This window comes from Aythya marila, assembly GCF_965140915.1.
Source record: "Aythya marila genome assembly, chromosome: 8".
Taxonomy (NCBI): domain Eukaryota; kingdom Metazoa; phylum Chordata; class Aves; order Anseriformes; family Anatidae; genus Aythya; species Aythya marila.
The window spans coordinates 7,451,647-7,471,188 of NC_139049.1; the positions used below are offsets into that span (position 1 = coordinate 7,451,647).

Sequence of the window (19,542 nt, forward strand, 5' to 3'; positions counted from 1 at the left end):
ATTTGTTGAAGCCTTCAGTTGTGTTAATTAGACACCATAAAATAACATATGTTTTGTTAACATTCAGGAAATGACATCAAGTCTTTTATTTTTATTTTTTGGCTCAATAGATTTTTAAATGTATGATTATCATAACCTAATATTGTCTTTGTCTTCACTGCAGTGGATTTCCGATCAAACTTTTCCCCTTCTTTTAATACTTTAGGGAATTTTCAAACGTCGGGATGTTTGGCTGTAATGCCCCATGATTTGTTCTCCCTGAAAGAAATCATAGTGACAATTTATTAAACTACAGAGCAACCTGGCTTTTCGGGGTCTGCAATTCTATTTTGTGTTCAATATACCTAGCATTAAATCTTGATTCATTTCATCATATTATTTAGGTTATATTTGTCATGCAATAACTTTAGCTACTAGTTCTCTGGCTTTTTTAGAAGTCTACGACAGGGTTTCAATATCAAATCAGTGGGGCATTACTTTGCATGTTCAAAAAGGGGGGTTAAGAGGCTAAAATCTAAATTGCACCAGCAGTAGCATACACATTGACTATGAAGAAATTGAAAACCTAAGAAGGAACCGTATTTTAGAATATTTAAAAGGGCGTGTTTCCATGTTTAATACCAATTGTTCACAGAGACCGTAAAAGCAAAGAGACACACTGGAACATGGAGGCTTTAAATTAAAACAAAATAATAATAATAATAATAATTAAAAAATAAAAATAAAAAACTGATGGGAAATAATACTCCTTAGATTCAAAATGGTTTATTCACACAAATTTAATAGGATATATCACAATTGTTTGGTCCATAAATATTTAGGGGAAATAGTTTCTATACAATGCATTTATCAATAAACAAAGAAACATGGACAATTTTGCTAGACCACTTACTGTACTATAAACACGAAGCTCAATATATAAGATTATTGGATTTATCAACTATATCTGAAAGAGTGCACAACTGCTTTCTATGACATGTTTGTCCCCTCTAACAGGATACACCATAAAAAGAGTTTCAGAAATAAGAGGTAAAACAGTACAAAACTAGTGAGGTGTCAAAAGGGCTTAAAACAGTTAATTTAACAAACAACACATATATCCTGATTTTTCACAAACTTACTCCCAAGGTATATCATAAGGCACATAGTAGAACTGAGTTTTAATTAGTCTACTTAATAAAGTAGATCTCTAGTACCATATATTGTTCTGTCAAAGAACAAAATTTATAAGTATCAATATTTTTTACCTGTAAAAGTGTATTAATAAAGATCTCAGCCTTACCAAGGTTGTTTGGTCTGGTTAGTGGTAAATGCCCATAAGATAATAGAAATAGGAAAAGTCAAGATTTAATATCCTTAGAAGATGATAACCATACTTGCTAAATATATAATGGCAAACACACCTTTCTTCTATTACAGTGTTAACATCTCTTCCATCATCTTTTTTTTTAAAAATAAGCTACTTTTCTGTGCTAATTTTCTAAAAACCCTGAGCAAAAATTACAATAATGCACTTTAATGTGGGCAGTGAACTGTCAATATGTAACCACACATTTATACAGCCAAAAAGGACACCTTTAAAATATATTAAATAGCCACTTTGACCACCAAAAAGGAGATTTGATGGTGTCTAAAAAGTGGGGTATATGTGCAAAGTTATTCTTAACAATCCACTAAAAGCAAGACATAGATCTTGACTGTTTTTTGTTCGTTTTGTTTCTGAGACTCTCCACAATCTAATTGGTGTTCAACTACAATAAAAGGATACAAATGAACATTCACCACTGCCCAGACCATTCAGACTTTTAGCTTAAATAAAATTAAAAAGAGAAAGATCACTATTGTAAACTAAGAAATGTATTCAGATCAGCATCCACAAGGCTTCTGAGTTTATCTCTTTTAAAATCATTCACTGCCAATTCCCAATTTTGTAAGAATTCTTGCTAACATTTTTTTTTCCGTTTATACAAAGTTTAAAAAGTTAAAGCATATGTTAAAGATAGTAATGAACTAAAGGTTTTAAGTTCCTGTGTTAAACAAAGACTCTGATACAATCTCAGGAAACATCTAAAGTAAATTCAAAATAGCAATGAGTAAATTGTACTAAAATCATATTCCTTAAACGTCTTAAGAAATTATATTTTGCTTATTTCCATTTTCCCTGAAAAAGTGTGATTTATCAAAAACTGGTTTTAACAGTACGTGTGCGTATGCGTCCTTGGAAATCATTTTTGTGCTCACTAAAGAGGCTGTTTGCTTTAATAGCATGGCATCGAGGCCGTGTAGCAAACTGCATTCTTTTTCTTTAATTCCAAATCAGTGCTGTGTGACCGATTGCAGAGAAAAATAATAAAAAAAAAAACCCTCCCTGTGCAATTCCTCAGATCAGTGGGACTCCCAGCCTGAGCTGTCACTCTGCTGTTACTACTTTAATACTGCCCTTAGAGCAGTGAGCTCACTCTGGAGGGTGTTCCCCGCATCTTGCCTCCTGCCCGAACAGACGGTGAAGGCAGAGACTCGCAGCGGCACCCCCACGCGCGGGCTGGGGCTCGCTCTGCAGCCCCCCACCAGCTTTCAGCGGTGGCTGAGGACGTCCCAGCTGGGTGAAGAGCTGCCGGAGGGGTGTTTGGCTGTCCCAGTGAGACTCCCCAGTGCTCAGCGGGGTCAGGCTTGTGACCGATGCGTAAGCAAAAAGCACTGGGACTTGCGGTCTGACTAGTCCAGTGATTAACTTAATTTGTTTTGCATTTATTTCTCTACACTTAAAAAAGAAATCATACAAAATTTGTAGATGCGTTATAAAAATAAAATGAAAATTTGTGTTCTTAAATGCCAGGAGTGAACAAACAATCCTGAAGCAGCATTCTTTTGGCTATAATTAAACTGATTTTTGTCTGGTTGTCAAGGAGGGAAAAGAAACTTCTGTTTTTGTTGTTAGTTTGTTTTTGTTTTTGCTGTAGTAGTAGTAGTAATCTTTTTTTCAAGATTCTGGAAATAAGTAACATACAATTTTAAGAGGCACTTATTGGAATGATTCATAACCTTCTCCTCAGTTGTCTGATGAATTAAAAAAATTTGAGTACAATTTATCAACAATAAATCTTCATTTATTATAGCAACATATTACTTCAAACTCATTTGCCAAGTGGCTGCAGATGCTACACATCAAGCTGTTTATTTTCCCAAATATTTTGTGGGTTTGTTATTTTGTTTTTTTTTTTTTTTTAAAAAAAAAAAAAAGGCTTGAAATTAATAAAAATTATAATAATAATAATAATAATAATAAAGAAGAAGAGTAAGATTTTTAAAAAAAAAAAAAAAAAAAAAAAAAAGGAAATGTTAGAAAAGGTTTGTTAAGGTAGTTTGTGAGGGGCTCCCGGATTCGTGGCTGTCCAAGTTAGAGGTCACTGATGTCACTACAGTGATAGTGGGATTGGTCAGGTCTGTTAAAGTGGTCGCAGTGCCGGGTGGAGTGAGTGCGCCGCTGTCTGCTGAGGGCGGTGCCGGAAGCGAGGTGCCATCAGCTTTATCGACACCCCCATTCTCCTGCCGCAAAAGGTTCCTTCTGAATTTGGCTCTCGCGTTTTGAAACCAAACCTGCAAACCAATCCCAATTGATTTCTTTACCGATGCTTGTTTGTGTTTGTTTGTCTTTGTTCTTGCTTTTACGCAATTGTCCTGCCGATTGATTTGTGTGGCCAGTCGCCCAAGTCGCTCTACAGCTTCGCTCGCTACTGGTGGTCCTGACTACAACACGCGGGAGGGCCCGGCGCCACGGCGCTCGCTGCAACGCGGCGGCCCAGCCTGCAGACCTCGAGGGGCAGCCTTGGAAAAAACCTGCTCGCTCACGCACCCAAGGGGAGCGACTTCTGGATGGCCACATGGTGTTCCCTCAGGTTGGAGAGGTTTGGGGTCAAGACTCACAACAGAGATCGAGGCAAAGGGTGAATGAGCAGATTTTTGCCAAGGCTTGGAGTTTATCTCGATCCTTTTAAAAGGCTAACGAGGAAGGGAGGGAGGGGTGATTACACCATCCCTGCATACAGGTTGTTGATACGGGTCACCTAGTCTTTCTGTTCCGTAAGGTTCACTGGAAATGCTTTAGGTGGTATGTAACACAGACGAGCAATCGCCGCTAATAGATTCTCCTTCTACCTCGATCGCTGCCCTTCTTTGGCACCCTGCATGTAACACATCCCTCGCTTTAACTTCGCTGAGCTAGCATGCACCTTTATGGGGATTTTTATTAACGTTGTCTGCTGGGCGCTTTCACAGAGAGGTAACTTTTTACTACAGAGGCCCTTAGTGATTACAGGGAACAGGCTGGTCCTGGAGATCACAGCGGTCAAAGCTTCCCTCCTGTGTACCGGGGCATCGGCTCACTGAGGGGCCACATTCACTGCGGCACAGGAGCCCAAAGGCTTCACCCAGTGTGTGTAAAACGAGAAGGTTCGCTACCTCTATCCTTAGTGAGGCCACCACAAATTGACTACAGATTCCAGGGTATCTCCTGAGTTGGTAGGCTGTGGAGGCTGTTTCCTCGTCTCGAGGATGCAACTACTTACAAATGACGTTGCAGTGTTTGGCTGCCTTTGGGTGATAAGGCACGTATTTGGCACTCCTGCTGTGTAACACCGCACCCCTCTGAAAACCCACTAGGGACGCAGCTAACAGAAGTATTTGTATATATATCGCTCTCGTTACGCATACGGGAAATGCTATCGGCTGGCGGGGGTAGGGGAAAATGCTGGCAAGCCTGTGATGGTGGCTGCTTACCTGCAGAACTCTCTTGGTCAGGCCTGTTTTCTGGGCAAGCTGCTTGAGGTCCTTGGCATCTGGGTTGTGGTTGATAGCAAAGTAGGACTTCATGGTACGAAGCTGGTGGTGTTTGAAGGAGGTGCGCATGCGCTTTGTCTTCTGGGATGGGGGATAAGGCTGCTGGTCTCTGTCCAGGTGATCTGCCTCATTCTCGTTACAACCTGGGCAATGAACAAAGGAAACGAGGAGTTAGTGGCCATGCCCCACGCAGGGTAAATGAAACAAGGCAAAAATCGTCACGCGTGTACTATTTGGAAGGAAGGAAGCAAGCAAGAAAGAGAGGAAGGAAGAGCTATCGTGGTGCAAGAATAAGTACAGATGTGATAATTAAATGAGACAAAAAAAAAGATCAAGAAGATGACCTTTTCCTATTCTTAAAACACGCTATGTCTCCCAGGCCTTTACCTACTAAGGGCAGACTTAGGAAGTTCTCTCTCCTTTGGCATTTATTTTCAAACAAGTCTTTTCCCTGTGGTGATGGTTTTGCTTTGGGCATCCACAGAGTCATTTGAAATCTCATTCAGATTTTGAAATCTCACTCACTGAAACACTCTTAGCTCGCGAGGAGAATAAAGGTCAAGCCAGCATTCTGAGTGTTCCTGAGCTTTCCCCCAAATCACAAGCACCTATATAAAAAGATGTGCAGTGGGAAACTTTGTTATGACAGTTGATCAGGAAAGCATAAAATCTGGACTTTTTTTGCTGCTAAAATGAATGTTTTTGGGCTCTGCCTGGGAGTTCATGTGAACTGCTCAGAGACTTTGCTCCATAAAGCATCTCCAGAAAGTGGCTGCACTGGGGCTTGATTCAGGCCCTCGGTCTCAGTCCCGATCCGCAGTAGCTCTTCGCTGGTCCTGATCTGTGACATTTCTACAAGCAAACAAGCAGCAGCTCCAAAGTGTAAGAGTTTCCCTGATTTCTCTGACTCAGGATTTTCAAAGTGTCTCTAAAAGGTGACTTTGTTCCAGATTACGCTTTTATGGGTGTGACTTGCACACTAGAGTTGCAGCTATTCAGGGACCGTGGCATCCTGTATTTTTCTTTTTGGCTTAAAAGCAATTGGGTTACTTTCAGGATCCCATTTTGTAAAGATAGCTCAGTCACACAGGAGAGAATTGATGATGTAATCACGGTAGAGCATATTAATTAAAGAACAGCTTTAAAGAACAGCTAATTAAAAATATTTCCAAATGTGTGTAAACTAGATCAAGTTTCATTAGTTGCTCATTTGAATTTCTGAACTGCTCTCAAATAGTGGATTATTTACTAGGCCAAGTAGCTCCCGGTTTCTCCAAAAAGAGAGGAGAGAAGGAGAGAAATCGCACAATACAGAGACTGATGTTGACAGTGCTAAAAACAGAGGCAAAACAACTTGAAACCAGGAGAAAATAAAAAGCTTCTTGAAGGTGCTTTCTCTTTTGAATTATAAGACGAGTCAACAAGAACAGATGCTGGTAAGACAACACTTTGACAGAAAATCAGGTGAATAGTTAATTATAGCTAGGTTTGCTTCTGGGCTTGGTAGGAAGTATATGAGCACTTTCAAACAAAGTGAGCTGACACTTCTGAAAATACCAGGGGTTGAAATTTGCCTCAAAAACAATTTCAGACCAGATTTGGATTGTATTTACTCCTTGTTTTCACAAGCAATCACACTGCCTTCAGTCAAGGCGTGTGGGCAGTAACTCGCACGCTGACATAAATCAGATTACCAGAATTCAATCCTTGAGTTTCACTTCAGACAGTTGCAAGCTGCTTGTTTGTTTGCTTTCCTGTTCTTCCCCTCGGATCGCTCACGTTTGCAGCAGCAAAGCGAACTTCCTCGGGCTCCTCTGTCCTGCTCGCTGCCTTCGGTTCTGTGGGCTGCTTTTTGTCCCTGATTGACTTGGGCTTTCATTTTCACCAGAAAACGGGAACGGGGCTGACAGCATCCTCGGACAAGCCTAGCTAATGCAGTGATAAGAGCAGGCTCTGTTTTCCACGGGTGGCGCAGCGCTGCGTGGCTTTGCCGCGCTGTGTGCGGAGCTTTACGCTGCTGCCCGGGAAGCAGGGGGAAGCGAAAAATCGGGCAAGACGTTGCTCATTTCATTGCCACGGGATCACGGGGCTGTGAATTTAATTTTGCTTTGGAAAGAGCTACAACAGTTTGCTTTTTATTGCCAAGAATTTTTCACATGTATACTGTGAAATAAAGTAAACAGCTCTTTCAGCAACAGCTGTGTAAAATATTTTCCTAGGGAAATCTTCTTCACCATCTCATTTCTATATCCTGTGGGCTGTAAGTCAACACGGTTTCCCTCAAAATACATATTAATTCTGTGATATAAGAGGTAATATAGAGAAAGCTTTGAATGTTTTAAGTACTTTTGAATACTTTCTCCCATTTTTTCACGTTGCTTCCAGGCACTTCACCGGTAGGAACGGCTTTTACCTCGGATCATTTCGAGTTATTTATCGTTGCGTTCCCACTTTACAGCCGGGGAGCTGCGAGGCAGCGAGCAAAGCGCTGACCAGAGCAGAGCAGAGCAGAGGGAGGCTGCTGTGGCTCCGGAGGCAGAATTCGGTCCCTTCTGGCCCCGAGCTGCGCTCCCCGGGACAAAAGGAGCTCGGGGCCGGGGGCGCTGGCACACACACGCGTTTTTACGCGCGGCCGGCTGGGGACGGCGGCTCGGTGGCACTGACCCGAGCCCGGCTCTCTCCCCCGATGGGAAACTCTCTCCACATCGCCCCGGACAACCCGGGCTTCCTCTTCCCCTCCGGGTGTTAGCGGGGGGGCACTGAGCAAACCGGGGGCGACGGGAACGAGCCTTTGGTGGCCGCCCCTGGGGACCCGCTCGGCCGCGGGGAGGCTGCGCCGCGCCGGGGGCTGCGGGGAGCGGGGGCTCGGCCGGGTCGGGCCGGGCCATAGGGGGCTGCGAGCCGGGCCGGGGGAGGCAGGAGCCGCCCCCAGCACCCCGGGGTGCGGGGCTGAGCCCCTGTCCCTGCGGGGCCGTGCCCGGCGGCCGCCCGCCCGCTGGAAGCGGTGCCCTGCTCGGCCCCGCGGGGCCGGTGCCGTGAGCGCGGGGCGGTGGCCGCCAATTGTTGGGAGACTTTCGTGTTTCGGGAGAAACGGTTTCGGCTCCCGCTGCTCGTTTCGGGACGGGCAGAGCCTCCTGTTCCTCCCCCTGCAGCCGGAGCGCGGAGGGGCGGTGGGCTGCAGTCGTTTGCGCCGGCTGCGCGGTTTGGCTGCAAGCTGTGTTTTGTCGAGAGCGTGTGTCAGCGCTGGACATGGCTCGGTAATGCCTTAAACGACTAAATAAAAGCATTACGGCCCTACCGGGTCACGGTTCTCGGCCAGCTAGAGCGAGTCCAAAGCATCAGATTAAAGCGGCTTGTTTGTTTGTTTGTTCTGTTTTTAATTCTGCGAGATCTCGATGAAGTGAGCTACATTTTTATCGTGAGCAGTGGTTTTTAATCCCATTTTGGAGTCGGCGAAACAACTTACATCCCCCGCTGGTGTAACGCAGGAGACTTTTAGGACTGGCGCACGAAAACTCTGACAGCGCCTGCAAATAATGCCTCTCGCGAGTCCTGACCCGAAGTTTAGGGGCTGTTTCGTCATATCCACAGCTTTTCGTTTTTCCCTAATTTCCCAACCTAATCCTGACGAGAAGCTGTCCCTAAATATTTCTGTTTAAGGGGGATTTTTAGGGGATGTGGGGGAGAGGGGGGGAACCGGAGGCATAGGCGCCCCCCCACCCCCTCAGCAGCCGGGACTGAGCGAGCCCTGGCTGTGCTACAGGTCCCCTTTTCTTTAGCAGCTTTCAGCACTGATTGGAAACCGCTCCGGAGCCAGGGATTCCGATGTCATCTTCAATTAACAAGGAACAATTAGCGCCGTGATTGCCCTGGCTCCGAGGCCCGCGGCTCGGAGGAGATGCAGCAGCTCCCGGCCCGCCAGGAGGAGCCGCGCAGGGGCCCCCAGTGGCAGCGAGCGGCTTTGGGGCGGAGGGAGGCAGGGAAGGAGGCAGGGAAGGAGGCAGGGAAGGAGGCAGGGAGGCCGCAGCTCGCTCGCGTCCCTCTCCCTGCGCTCTCTGCAAGCATTTTGGGGTCGGGAGCTGGGTAATGGGGCTTAACCCTCGCCGCTTTCTTCTCCCGCCTGGTGAACCCCCGCCTGAAGCGCCCCGCCGCCGGCCGCCAGCACTGTCTCTAGACACGGCTTGGGGACTTCAAGTGGCTGGAGGTAGGGGGGATTTAAGGCAGAGCACCACCCGCTCCCTGCCTCCCCTTAAGAGAGCAGAGCCCGTTCTCGTTAATTACATTTGTTAAGGCTTAGTTGCAGGGAACAGCATTTATTCGTTGGCCTCTTGTGCAGCTCGGATGTTTATGTGCCAGTAAAACGGGACTGTTAGCCCGAAGAGTTCATTGCTACGGGTTGCCTATCTTTATTGAGTGCGTGCATACTCCATTGACGCCGTAGGAGCCATGCACTGCCTTTTCTCTACAATTATTATTTTTTTGCTGATCCTTTCGGGTGCTTTTAATTTGAGGTCTGAATGACGAAGTGGTTTTTGTTCGTAAAATACAGATAACGGCACCGCTGCCTCTGAGGTTCCTATGGAGAAAGAACTCCGCGGTGTTTGTCAGGGATTTGGTTTGGTTTGGTTTTGTCTTTACCCTGGGAAGTGGCTAAGTTTGGGCGCTTGACATTAATAGGCAAAGACAGCCCTCGAGGAGGGCTGCTGCTAGCTTCCCCGCAAACCCTGCAGCCCTCCGAGGGCTGCTTGTCTGATTGCCCAGTGCTGCAGCAAGATTTGGCCTGCCCGGGTCCCTCACGCACTGCCTAGCCCAGGGGAAGCCCGAGCGAGCTCTCTGCGGAGGGGCAGGGGAGCTCCGTGTGTGTTTCCCACCTGAGTTGTAGTTGACGATGTCCACTCCTAGGGCAGGGCTCTTTCTTTTCCTGGGCCTCCCCTTCTGGACCGTGCCGGTGCCGTTGAAGTAAGGCAGCGCCAGCCCTCCGCTCTTGGCCGCCAGCTCGGTGTAGCTCAGCTGAGGGGGGTATTCTCCTTGCAAAAGGGACTCGAAGTGGGCCCTGCAGTAAACCAGGTTGTCCTTCATGCCAAAGTGATCGCCCGTGGTCAGAGTCTTGTTGCAGGTGGTGCAGGTGAAGCAGCTCAGGTGATACACCGACTCCCTGGCTCTCATGACCATTTCAGAGGCCGAGATCCCAAGGTGGCAGCGGGCACATCTCTGCACGGAGAACCTTCTGAGGGAAACGGAGAAGTGGGCATCAACGAGGCAAGCAGGGCAAGGCCGCCCCCGCCGCTGCCCACCCGCCTCCTTCCCGGCCGGGGGGGGCGGCGGTGAGCCCCCGGCCCCGGCCCGGGCTGCTGGGACCAGCGCCTGGGGACATTTTCCGCCGGGTGGCCCCGTCCCCTTGGGCGTGCAGAAGCTGCCCCGCCGCCAGTGAGCGCAGACAGGGGCGGGTGGGACCCCTAAAAGCTCCCCCTGCTTTTAGGGCCGAGGAAGGGGCTGCTCGGGTCCCGAGCGGCGGAAAAACCGGCAGGCAGCGGGCAGGGGGAAACTTTGGTTGGCTCCCGGCTGCCTTTGCCGGGGGCTACCCCAGGGCAGCGGGACAGCCGAGGCACGGCTCCTGTGGGGCTCGTGTGCCCCACACCCCCCCGGCCACCCGTTTGGGGTCGGCACGGGTGAGGATGCAGGGAGGGGACAGGGGCATGCGGTCAGGGAACCGGCGGCCGCAAAAAGCCGCCCTTGCAAGCCCGTGTGGAATTAAAGCGCGTTTCGCGTGGCAATGCCTTGTGAGGGGCTGCGGTTTTGCTTGCTGTACCTGTAGTAATCCTCCTTGCAGTAAATACTGCCGTCCTTGGCAAAGCAGGTGAGCTCTGACTCCAAAGCCAGTTTACATTCACAGCACTTAAGACACCTGAGGTGCCACTGTTTGTCCACAGCCAGCAGGTAATATCTGTCGGAGATCTTCCCTCCGCAGCCGGCGCACAGAGCGGGCTTCTCGGGGCTCAGGGGGGGCATGTTCTGCAAGACAACCGCGACCACGGGTCACACGGGGCTGGGACGCTCCCCGCGACCCCCCAGCACCGCCACCGGGCTTCGGCTGCCGGCTGCACCCCGCTAACCCCCCCCCTCAACAGCCTCACGGCTTTGGGACATGTGGAGGCGACTGCTTAGGCCTCGGCAAGGGAAGCGGAGCCGGTTCTTCTCCGGGTTTGGCAAGTTACATCTGGAGCTTCCCCGTCGCTCTTGCCCGTGGATCGGGGCGCTCCGGGGGAGCGGCGTTTCCGAGCAGGGCAGCACCGCTCTGCTGCGCTGCAACTTTGGGGCACGGGTGCGCGCTCCCGGCAATTTTCCCCCGTGCTCCAAGCAGCCCCGAGCCCTTCTCAGCAGGCGAACGGGCCGCTTACGAGCGGAGCTGGGGAAGAGGAGACAGGTGGATGCTGCAAAGAGCAGCGGGCGCTCAGCCCCGGGCCGGGTTTCGCCGAAAAACCAGCATCTTTTGGGCAAGCAACTCGTGCTGGTTGCCGGGGCCGGGCGCCCCCGGAGCAGCCGGATCCGCACAAAGGGGCACACGGAGCGGCCGCCGCAACAAAAGCTCCGCCGCGGAGCCCGGGGCTGCTCTCGCCGGGAAAGGAGCGGGGAAAACGGGCCCCCAACACCCCCCCCGTGCAGCCACAAGTGTGTGAAAGCGGCAGCTCCGCGGTCATTTTCCGACCCGAAGTTGTGCTGCGCGCCCCTTTCTTACGGCGATGGGAAAGGCGAGGGGGATTTACATTGCAAATCCTCCCGCAACAAAGCGGGGGCTTTTTTTTTAGGAGAGAGGGGGGGAGACCCCAGGGCCCGAGGCGGCGGCGCAGGCTCCGGGCCGTTACTTTGTGCCCGGTCCTTGCGGGGCCGCAGAAGCCCTACAAGTGGGCGAGGGGGGGCACAGAGCGCTGCGGGACCCCCCCGCTGCCGCCCCAAAGCGGGCTTGGTGCTGGGGGAGAGCCCCCTCTCTGCCTGCCCCCCGCTCGGGGCCAGAAACGGCGAGGAAAAGGCAGCAGCCGGAGGGTGCAGGATTTCGTTTGGGAGGTGCGAGCAGCGCGGAAAGCGGAGCACACACCGCAGCCCCCCTCGGACGGGGCACGGCCACCGCAGGGCTGCTCGCAGCGCCCCGAACAGCGACCCCAAATACTCCCCCCGTGCTCCAGAGAGCACACCCGGCAGCATGGGGGGGACAAATGCAAGTGAGCCCGGCCCGGCACGGCCCGGCACGGCACCCGGCCTTGCGGGAGGCTGGCCGGGAACAGTTTCTACAAGCTCAGGGTTGCGGGGAAGGGGCAGGGGGGGCAGCGCCTTTGGCTGCCCCCAAGCCGGGGCTGTCCCGTGGGGGCCCAGGCTCGCAGGACCCCTCTCGAGCGGGGCCGGCTCCCTCCTTACCGTTTCTCGGCCGTTCATCTGTCCCCCTTTGGCCAGGCGGGACTCGGTCTTGGATCGCCTCTCCATCTCCTCCATGATTCCTTGGATATGGCCTCCGGAGATCCCGTGGAAAAGCATGGCTGGGGGACGGAAAGGACAAGTATTTTCTTCTGCTCTGCACCCCACTATTTCCATATACAGACCCCAGAGTCTTTAGATCATCCAAAAGGTTTACACCGAGGCGCACAGCGCAGGGAGGGAGGTTGCAATAGGAGCTTCTCTTTGCACAAGCACCGAGGGCTTCCTGAAGATGTGCAGAAAACAAACAAGGGGGAGAAAATGTGATAATAATTAATTAAAAAAAAAAATAAAATAACAAAAGCGAGCTAAAGGATCTGTTACTGTTCTGGAGAGCCGGGGCTCCTGTCTGGAGAGACTTGGACCTGGGGCAGTAGAAGCGCTCGGGAAAGGCTATAGTTTTGAATACAAAGAAAGCAAAAAGAAGTGCTATTTTCAGCAGTCCCTGGTTGCTTTAAAGTTCCCAGTGCCTGTAGGTTGGATTTGGGACTGCTGCTTTCCGGAGCTCTGTCCAATTTGTTAAGAGACTAAAGCCAGCCCATTTTTGATAATTTAGTAGGAGGAGTTCTCTCCCTTGAGCTGCCACTGATTTTTATTCAGACAACAAAGACCTGTCATACTCCTCTCAACCCCTAGTGATGGGCAAGCCGTGACAAACACCGCGGCCGGGCTGGGGGTGGGCTGGGGTGGGCTGGGGTGGGCTTTATCGCCTCCCCCAAACCCGGAGCCCCGCGGGCTGGAGGCGCCCGGGAGGGGCCGGGCCGGGCAAAGGGGTACGGCTCTGTGCCCGGGGTGGGGAAGGGAAGGGAAGGGAAGGGAAGGGAAGGGAAGGGAAGGGAAGGGAAGGGAAGGGAAGGGAAGGGAAGGGAAGGGAAGGGAAGGGAAGGGAAGGGAAGGGAAGGGAAGGGAAGGGAAGGGAAGGGAAGGGAAGGGAAGGGAAGGGAAGGCCCCCACCCCCGCTGCGGTCTCGTCCCTCGGCCGCTCCCCGGCCGCCGGCTGCGAGCGCTGGTTGCGCGCAGGGGTCCGGGCGATGCATTCCTCCCTGGCTAATCTCTCTCCCTGCTCCCCCTCCCCTCCTCTCCCCTTTTTCCTACTTACTTTTCACACCACTCTTCCTTGCCTTTCTCTGGAACAGCTGCCGGCTGTTTCCTGACACCTCGATCCCCACTGAAGGATCTTCCTGGCGGCAGCTCTGCGCTCCTCGCTCCCTGGGGGACGCTCCACACCAAGCCCGAGCGCGACTAGTGAAACAAGTACCCCAGCCCCCACTTCCTTTCCACAGCATCCCAGAGACATCCTCAGGGGCTCCTCGAGTCACCTCTTCCATGTAACCCAAGATCCAGGCAGCCCGTTTCCTCCCTTCTCTTTCCCCCTAAGTAGCTAAAATTAATGTTATTTGCAGATTGAATGTTGCTACATTCCTCCGAGTGCCAGAATACAGCTCATAAAACACAATTTCACACAAAGATGAAGTCAATCAAGTGAAATAAGCCGGGATTTTTTTTCTCTGTTGGCACACTAGACCCTGGACAGCAGGGCTGCTATTTACTGTAAGTAATGTAATTAGCCCTTTTGGATGGAAATCAATGTGTTGTATGTGTGTGTGTGTTTTAATAAGAGAGTAATAGCTATAAAACCGACCAGACTCAAAGGGGTAAGGGAATCTCCTTAAAACGGATAGATGCCGCCACAAGCCCGAGTCTCCTGCAGAGCGCTCACGGTCAAAAAAGAAAAAAAAAAAAAAAAAGGAAAGAAAAAAAATGAAGAAAGAGAGAGGAAGAAAGAGAAGGGAAGAAAGGAAGGAAGGGAAAGAAAGAAGGAAAGCAAGAAAGAAAGAAAAGAAGGGAAGAAAGGGAAGAAAGAAGAAAGAAGGGAAGAAAGAAGGAAAGAAAGAAGGGAAGAAAAAGAAATGAAAAACAAAAAGACATTAATTAAAGAAGAGAGAAAGAGAAAGACAGAAAGGAAGAAAGAAAGGAAGAGAAAGAAAGAAAGAAAAAAAGAAAAAGAAAAACCTGCGTGTGGGGAAGGAGGAGGGAGAGAGAGTCTTTCCTCGGAGCAAACAAGTCAATTAGCACAACAAGGCGTCAGGAAAAAATACCCGGGGTGGCTCCGTCCGGGCTGCGGGGGCCGCTCGCCCGGGCCCCCCCTCGCCGCGTGTTCCCGCTAAGCCCAGGCGCGGCCGGGAGGGGCAGGGGGCTCGGGCAGGGGGCTCGGGCAGGGGGCTCGGGCAGGGCCGGGCAGGGGCCGGCCGGCTCCTCGGGGGGCCGTAACCCCCCGGGCAGGGCAGGAGCGTGTGCCGGCTGCTCGCTGCTACCTGCCGCTGCCCGCAGAGCCGAGAAAGCCCACCTCGGGACGCTTTGGGTCGAGAGGTTGCCAGAAAATCCCCTCCCGGCCGTCCTGCCGGGCTGCCTGCCCCTGCCCCGCAGCCTCGGGCGGCTCCGCTCCGGCGTGTGCAGGGCACGGGCACCCCAAACCGGCCCGGGGCACCCCAAAGCCGGCCCGAACCCTCTCCCGGAGCAGGGGCAGGGGCTGCCGGACCCCGGCAGGCCGGGCTGTGGATGCGCAGCCCTACCTGAGCCCCGCGGCGCCGCTAGGAATAATTGGGCAGGCTCGTACCAAAAGTCGGGAGTGAGCGAGCCCCCCCCGGCTGGGCACGGTTAATTACCGAGGGCTGCGCCGTCAGCTCGCGGCAGGGACACGCTCCGGAGGAGGAGGCCGGGCCTTCCTGAAGCGTGCCCTGCTCGGCGTGCTGATGCCGCCGGAGCGCTTCTTACCTAAAAGGACACCGAAAAGTTCGTTGCTAGCATCGAACCTGACTTCTCCGTGTCCGAAAGGCCCGGGGGACATCACGGTACAGATATTTCAGCGCCCCGGCTGCAGGTTGGCACCGCGGAGACCGGAGGCTGCAGCGCGGAGGCCGCCGGCTCCGGCTGCTTCTCTCGGCAAGGGGAGAGAAAATCCCACAAAGAGCACAACGGGGAACCTAAAACCCAAATCCACCACTTCATCCCCAGTGGATCCGTTTGCATTAGCACTCGGGCCCTCGACGCGGTGTCCCCTTGCGGGCCGCTTTCCTCTCTCCCTGCGCCGCAGCGCGCCGGGGATGCTGAGCGATGCGCCGTGCCCACAGCACCCCAGCTCCCCGGCAGGAGGGCTGGGGGCTCTCCTCCCTTCCCGGACACCTTGGCACGGGTGTCCCGGGCCGCCGAGAGTGCCAGGGGACGTGTGGCCGCGGGGACCCGCGCAGGGACCGCGTCTGCTGAGCGCGGTGGCCCCGGGGCGGCCTCGCCCGGCTCTGGGCTCGCCCCCGGCGATTAGCCGGGTCACCGGCACCGCGCTCCTCCCGGCCACGGGCGACGGGCTGAAGCCCCTTACAGCGTGAACGACCTTGCGCTTGGTCGGCAGGGTCCGGGGCAACGGCTACGTGCAAATTAATTATCGACCGGCGGTAATTAGCAAAGGAAGGGGAGGGCGCCGGGCAGCGCTGCTTGGGGTCGCGCCGTGCCGCCGGTGCCAAAGTCGGGGGAAGGGCAGCGGCAGGACCGCGACCCTGGGCCGGGGGCAAAGTGAGGGGTGAGAGGGCAAGACGGGGCTGTTCCTAAAGCCTAAAGCTACTTCGTGCTCTGATGGCTGGCGGTGGAGCGTGGTGCTGTTCCCGCTCAGCCCCCTCGCTTTGTGAAGTCTGCGCCCAGTCCAACCAATCTAGACACAAAGAAAGAAAATTTTCGTGGGGTTACATCCGTCGGCGGCGGTATGGAATTAGCCGATGTTCTCAGCATTGAGATGGTTGCGTTTTCTAAGAATAAAAATTAAAAAAGCCCGGTATTGTTTACAATTCCGCCTTGGTGTCCGCAGCAGCATCCTCTCCCATCTCCCCCTTTCTCCTGCCCCTCGCCCCTCGCCTGGAGCCCGGAGCCGAGCAAATGCCGCTCAGCCGGGGCAGGGAAAGCCCGGCACAACCGGTACCGAACGGAAAAAAGGCAAAGCCCGGCGCATTTGTACCTCCCGTAACTGCAATGCACGGAAATTAAGCCTCGCATTCAGCCTCTGAACGAGACGGTGCTTAACTGAGAAACCACGAGGCGCTTGGCAGGGTAAGCCCAGGCGCATCCCCACGGCCAGGCGCTGGGGTAACCCGAAGCCATGGCAGTGCCGGGGGGAAGCAGGAGAGGCAGGTTATTGTCTGACACGGAACTGTGCGCACCGAGCAGGACCTCAGCACTGTGAGCTCCTCGCTTCTCTCGTGTTCACCTCAGCCGCAGTCGTGCTCCGGTTGTCATTAAGCCGCTGGAAATGAGCGTGCTGCGCCGCTTTTGGAGGGCGCACCCGTAAAGGCTAGCCTGGCAGCCAGGTGAGAGGAGCCATTCCACGGCAAGAAAAAAAAGGTATATAAAGAAGAAAAAGCAAATAAAAATAAAGGGCGCGGGCTCCTTTTTATTAAGCTGAATGGCTCAGTCTTCCCAGGCTGCGATTTTTCTAGATTAAAACACACACGCAGCAAATGTTGTCTGCGAATACACCTGGGGAAACGACCACTCCGCGGTGTGTAAAGGGGAACAAAAAAAAAAAAAAAAAAGCACCGCGCCGAAGAAACACCCCGCAAATGACATCCGTGAGGTCGCAATAGCTGCTCTGCTAGCACAGCCTCATGCAGGATCTTACCTTGAGACCTTAGAAGCTTCTTCCAAAATTGTACCCTCCTTAATGAGTGATGAGGGATGGCTTTTGGATGGAGAAGAGAGGCGATGATCTAGCCAGTAGATGGAGGTTGTTCCTTGTTCCTAGCAGAGGATCCCTATGTTAATTAAAATAAACAAGCTGCTTGGTGGAGGTTTTTCCCCTCTCCCTCTCCCCCGCTACACAGCCTCTAATGCAGAATTGACGTGAATTTCTAACCTCTGACCCTTCGGCAGCGTACGCTTATACCTGCCTTTTATTTTCTGTTGGCTTCAAAATATTTCTCCAAACAAACCAAACAAACAAACGAAAAAAGAGGGAGAACGAGCAGAAAGAGGACTAAATCCCACCTCTCGGTTTGGGCTGCCTCGCTGGATTCTCTTGATTAGCTGTCTCAGCTCCTCAGTAATCAGGTGAGGTGTTAATGGGGAGCTGGTTGTAAATAAAACTAATAAAGCAAAGAACATATTAGGAAATTAAAAAAAGGCGAGGACTGGGAGCCTGCTAAAAATCTTGCAGGGAGCGGAGCCTTTCCCCATCGTGTCGTTTTTTTCGTTCTGTTATTATTCACAGCTGAGAGCAAACCCCGTGTTGTTGCCATCTCTCCACATTTTTTTTTTCTTTCTTTTTTTTTTTTTTTTCTTTCAAATCGTACCGAACCAGCCATGGACTGTATCAACCCTTCCCACTTTCATAAAAAGCCTCTCAAACGGAGTCGCTAAACAGCAAACTTGAGGCTGATCTGATGTGATATGATATACGGATTCACGGAGCAACCTCGCTTTGCCAAACCCGATGAAACTGCGAGTTGTCATGCAACACCACGCAGTCAAACCTGGGATAATTGAAAAAAGGGAACCCAATTTAACCCATTAGAATAAAACCCGGTGCCAAGATGAATCGGAATCACGGCTCGGGAGGTGCCACTGCTGCTGACAAGTGATGCACCGCCGAGGTGCGGGCTCGGGAGCCGCCGCCGGGGCCGGACTCGCCCTGCCCCGGGGGCTACCAGCCGCCGCCCCACCGGGCCCGGGGTCCCTCAGGGCTCTGCAGCCCCCCGGCACCTCCGCATCTCCCCCCCGAGCCCTGTGCCCGTCGGCTCGGCGCGGCCGGCTTGGCGACCCGCTCAGAGCGAAGGGCAAAGCAGGCGAGGGAGGGATGCTCCTCAGCGCCCTCGGAGCTGGCCACGGAGCGGAGAGCCGGCGAGGGGCGAAGGGCACAGGGGGAGCCGCTCACCTCCGCCCCCCGGGGTCTCGCAGCAGCCCCCGACCCTTCCTTCTCTCCCCCCCGAGCTCTCCGGGGGCGGCTTCCCCCGGCCGCCGGCCCCGCGGGGGGAACGGGAGGAGGAGGAGGAGGAGGAGGAAGAGGAGGAGGAAGGTGCTGGGCTCGTCGTGAGCCACCTGCTGCTGGCCCCCGCCGCCCTCACGCCTCGTTTCGTCCCTGCTGCCCCCCGGGAACGGGACCGGAGCCGGCACCGCCGCGTCCCCGCCGCCCGGGGCACCGGAGCCGGCAGCGGCCCCCGGCTCTGAAGCTCTCCTGTCCGAGGGGTGTTAGCACACCACCGAAACCCGCCTGGATGTTTTCTGTTACCAGAAGGCTGCGCTGACGTTCAAACGATCCGAACCTCAGCATCTGGGAGCCCGCACCAGCAGCTTTTCGGAACGGGCTTCGGGCCATTTCGGTCAGCCAAAGCTGAGGGAGGATCGAAACGGGACAGCAGCGAGCGCCCGACGGGAGCTGCCAGCCCAAGCGAAACCGGCTGCTGCTCCACGTGGGAGTATGCACACATGGAAAAAAAAAAAAAAAAGGAAAAAAAAAAAAAAACAAAAAAACGCCTTTCCGATCCTAGCAGCCCCCCGGGGACACTCGGGACGGGGGGAGATAGAGGGAGGCTTGCCAGCGAGAGGAGGGCGGAGGAGCCGCAGGTGAGGTCCCCCCGAGGTGCTCGGCACCTCCTGGGTACTCGGCACCCCCGCAGCACGCCGTGCACTTCGTGCTGCCTTTGCAAACGGAATTCCTGCGTCGTCCCGAGGCTTTTAGGGACTCGGGCACCAAATGGCCCGCTGAGCAATCAGCTGCAGAGGACCTAAATTAGTCGGACCCCGGGGGAAGCCGGTGAGCCTCCCTCTCCCCAGCCCCGAGCGCGGCTCAGCCCCCGGGGGCGGATTTCCCCGGGCGCCGCCCGCCTCCAGCGGAGGGCACAGCACGCAGCAGCTCGAAACAACACACAGCATCGTCACACAGCATCACACAGCACCGCACAGCACAGTGTCGCCGTCCCCTGTTCCCTCGCCAAAACAACCCAAACTCCCGGACCTACCCAAATCAGCATTTCGTGAACGCCGCGGTGCATACAAGTGATGCTAAATACGGCCGAGGCACATGCCTACTTTCTCGGCTTCTTTTAGAGATAAATGAATCGTATTACCAGATTACAGTCTGATAATTGACAAACCCCGTTACTTGTAGCACAAAAGGGAAAGGGTGATCAATAACGCTGCGTCTAAAACACACGTGCACATATGGTTCAGTTTGTGTTTTATTACAATTAAAATGCGCTCA

The 19,542-nt window shown here is 53.0% G+C and overlaps 1 protein-coding gene across 2 annotated transcripts; it reads right to left on the bottom strand.

Annotated features, from left to right (window-relative positions):
* Positions 1–201: 201 nt before the first annotated feature.
* Positions 202–12,437, bottom strand: LHX9 (LIM homeobox 9; the record flags this gene model as incomplete). Of its 2 annotated transcripts, none has more annotated exons than XM_082765820.1 (5): positions 12,247–12,437; positions 10,646–10,848; positions 9,708–10,063; positions 4,777–4,979; positions 202–258 (listed from the first exon to the last, which is right to left on the bottom strand). In XM_082765820.1, exons 1-5 carry the CDS (start codon positions 12,418–12,420, stop codon positions 202–204), a joined length of 993 nt encoding a protein of 330 aa, XP_082621946.1. In that variant the 5' UTR covers positions 12,421–12,437. The 2 variants fall into 2 exon arrangements, with proteins under 2 accessions (XP_082621946.1, XP_082621945.1); XM_082765819.1 differs by lacking the exon at positions 202–258 and adding an exon at positions 3,340–3,597.
* Positions 12,438–19,542: the final 7,105 nt, after the last annotated feature.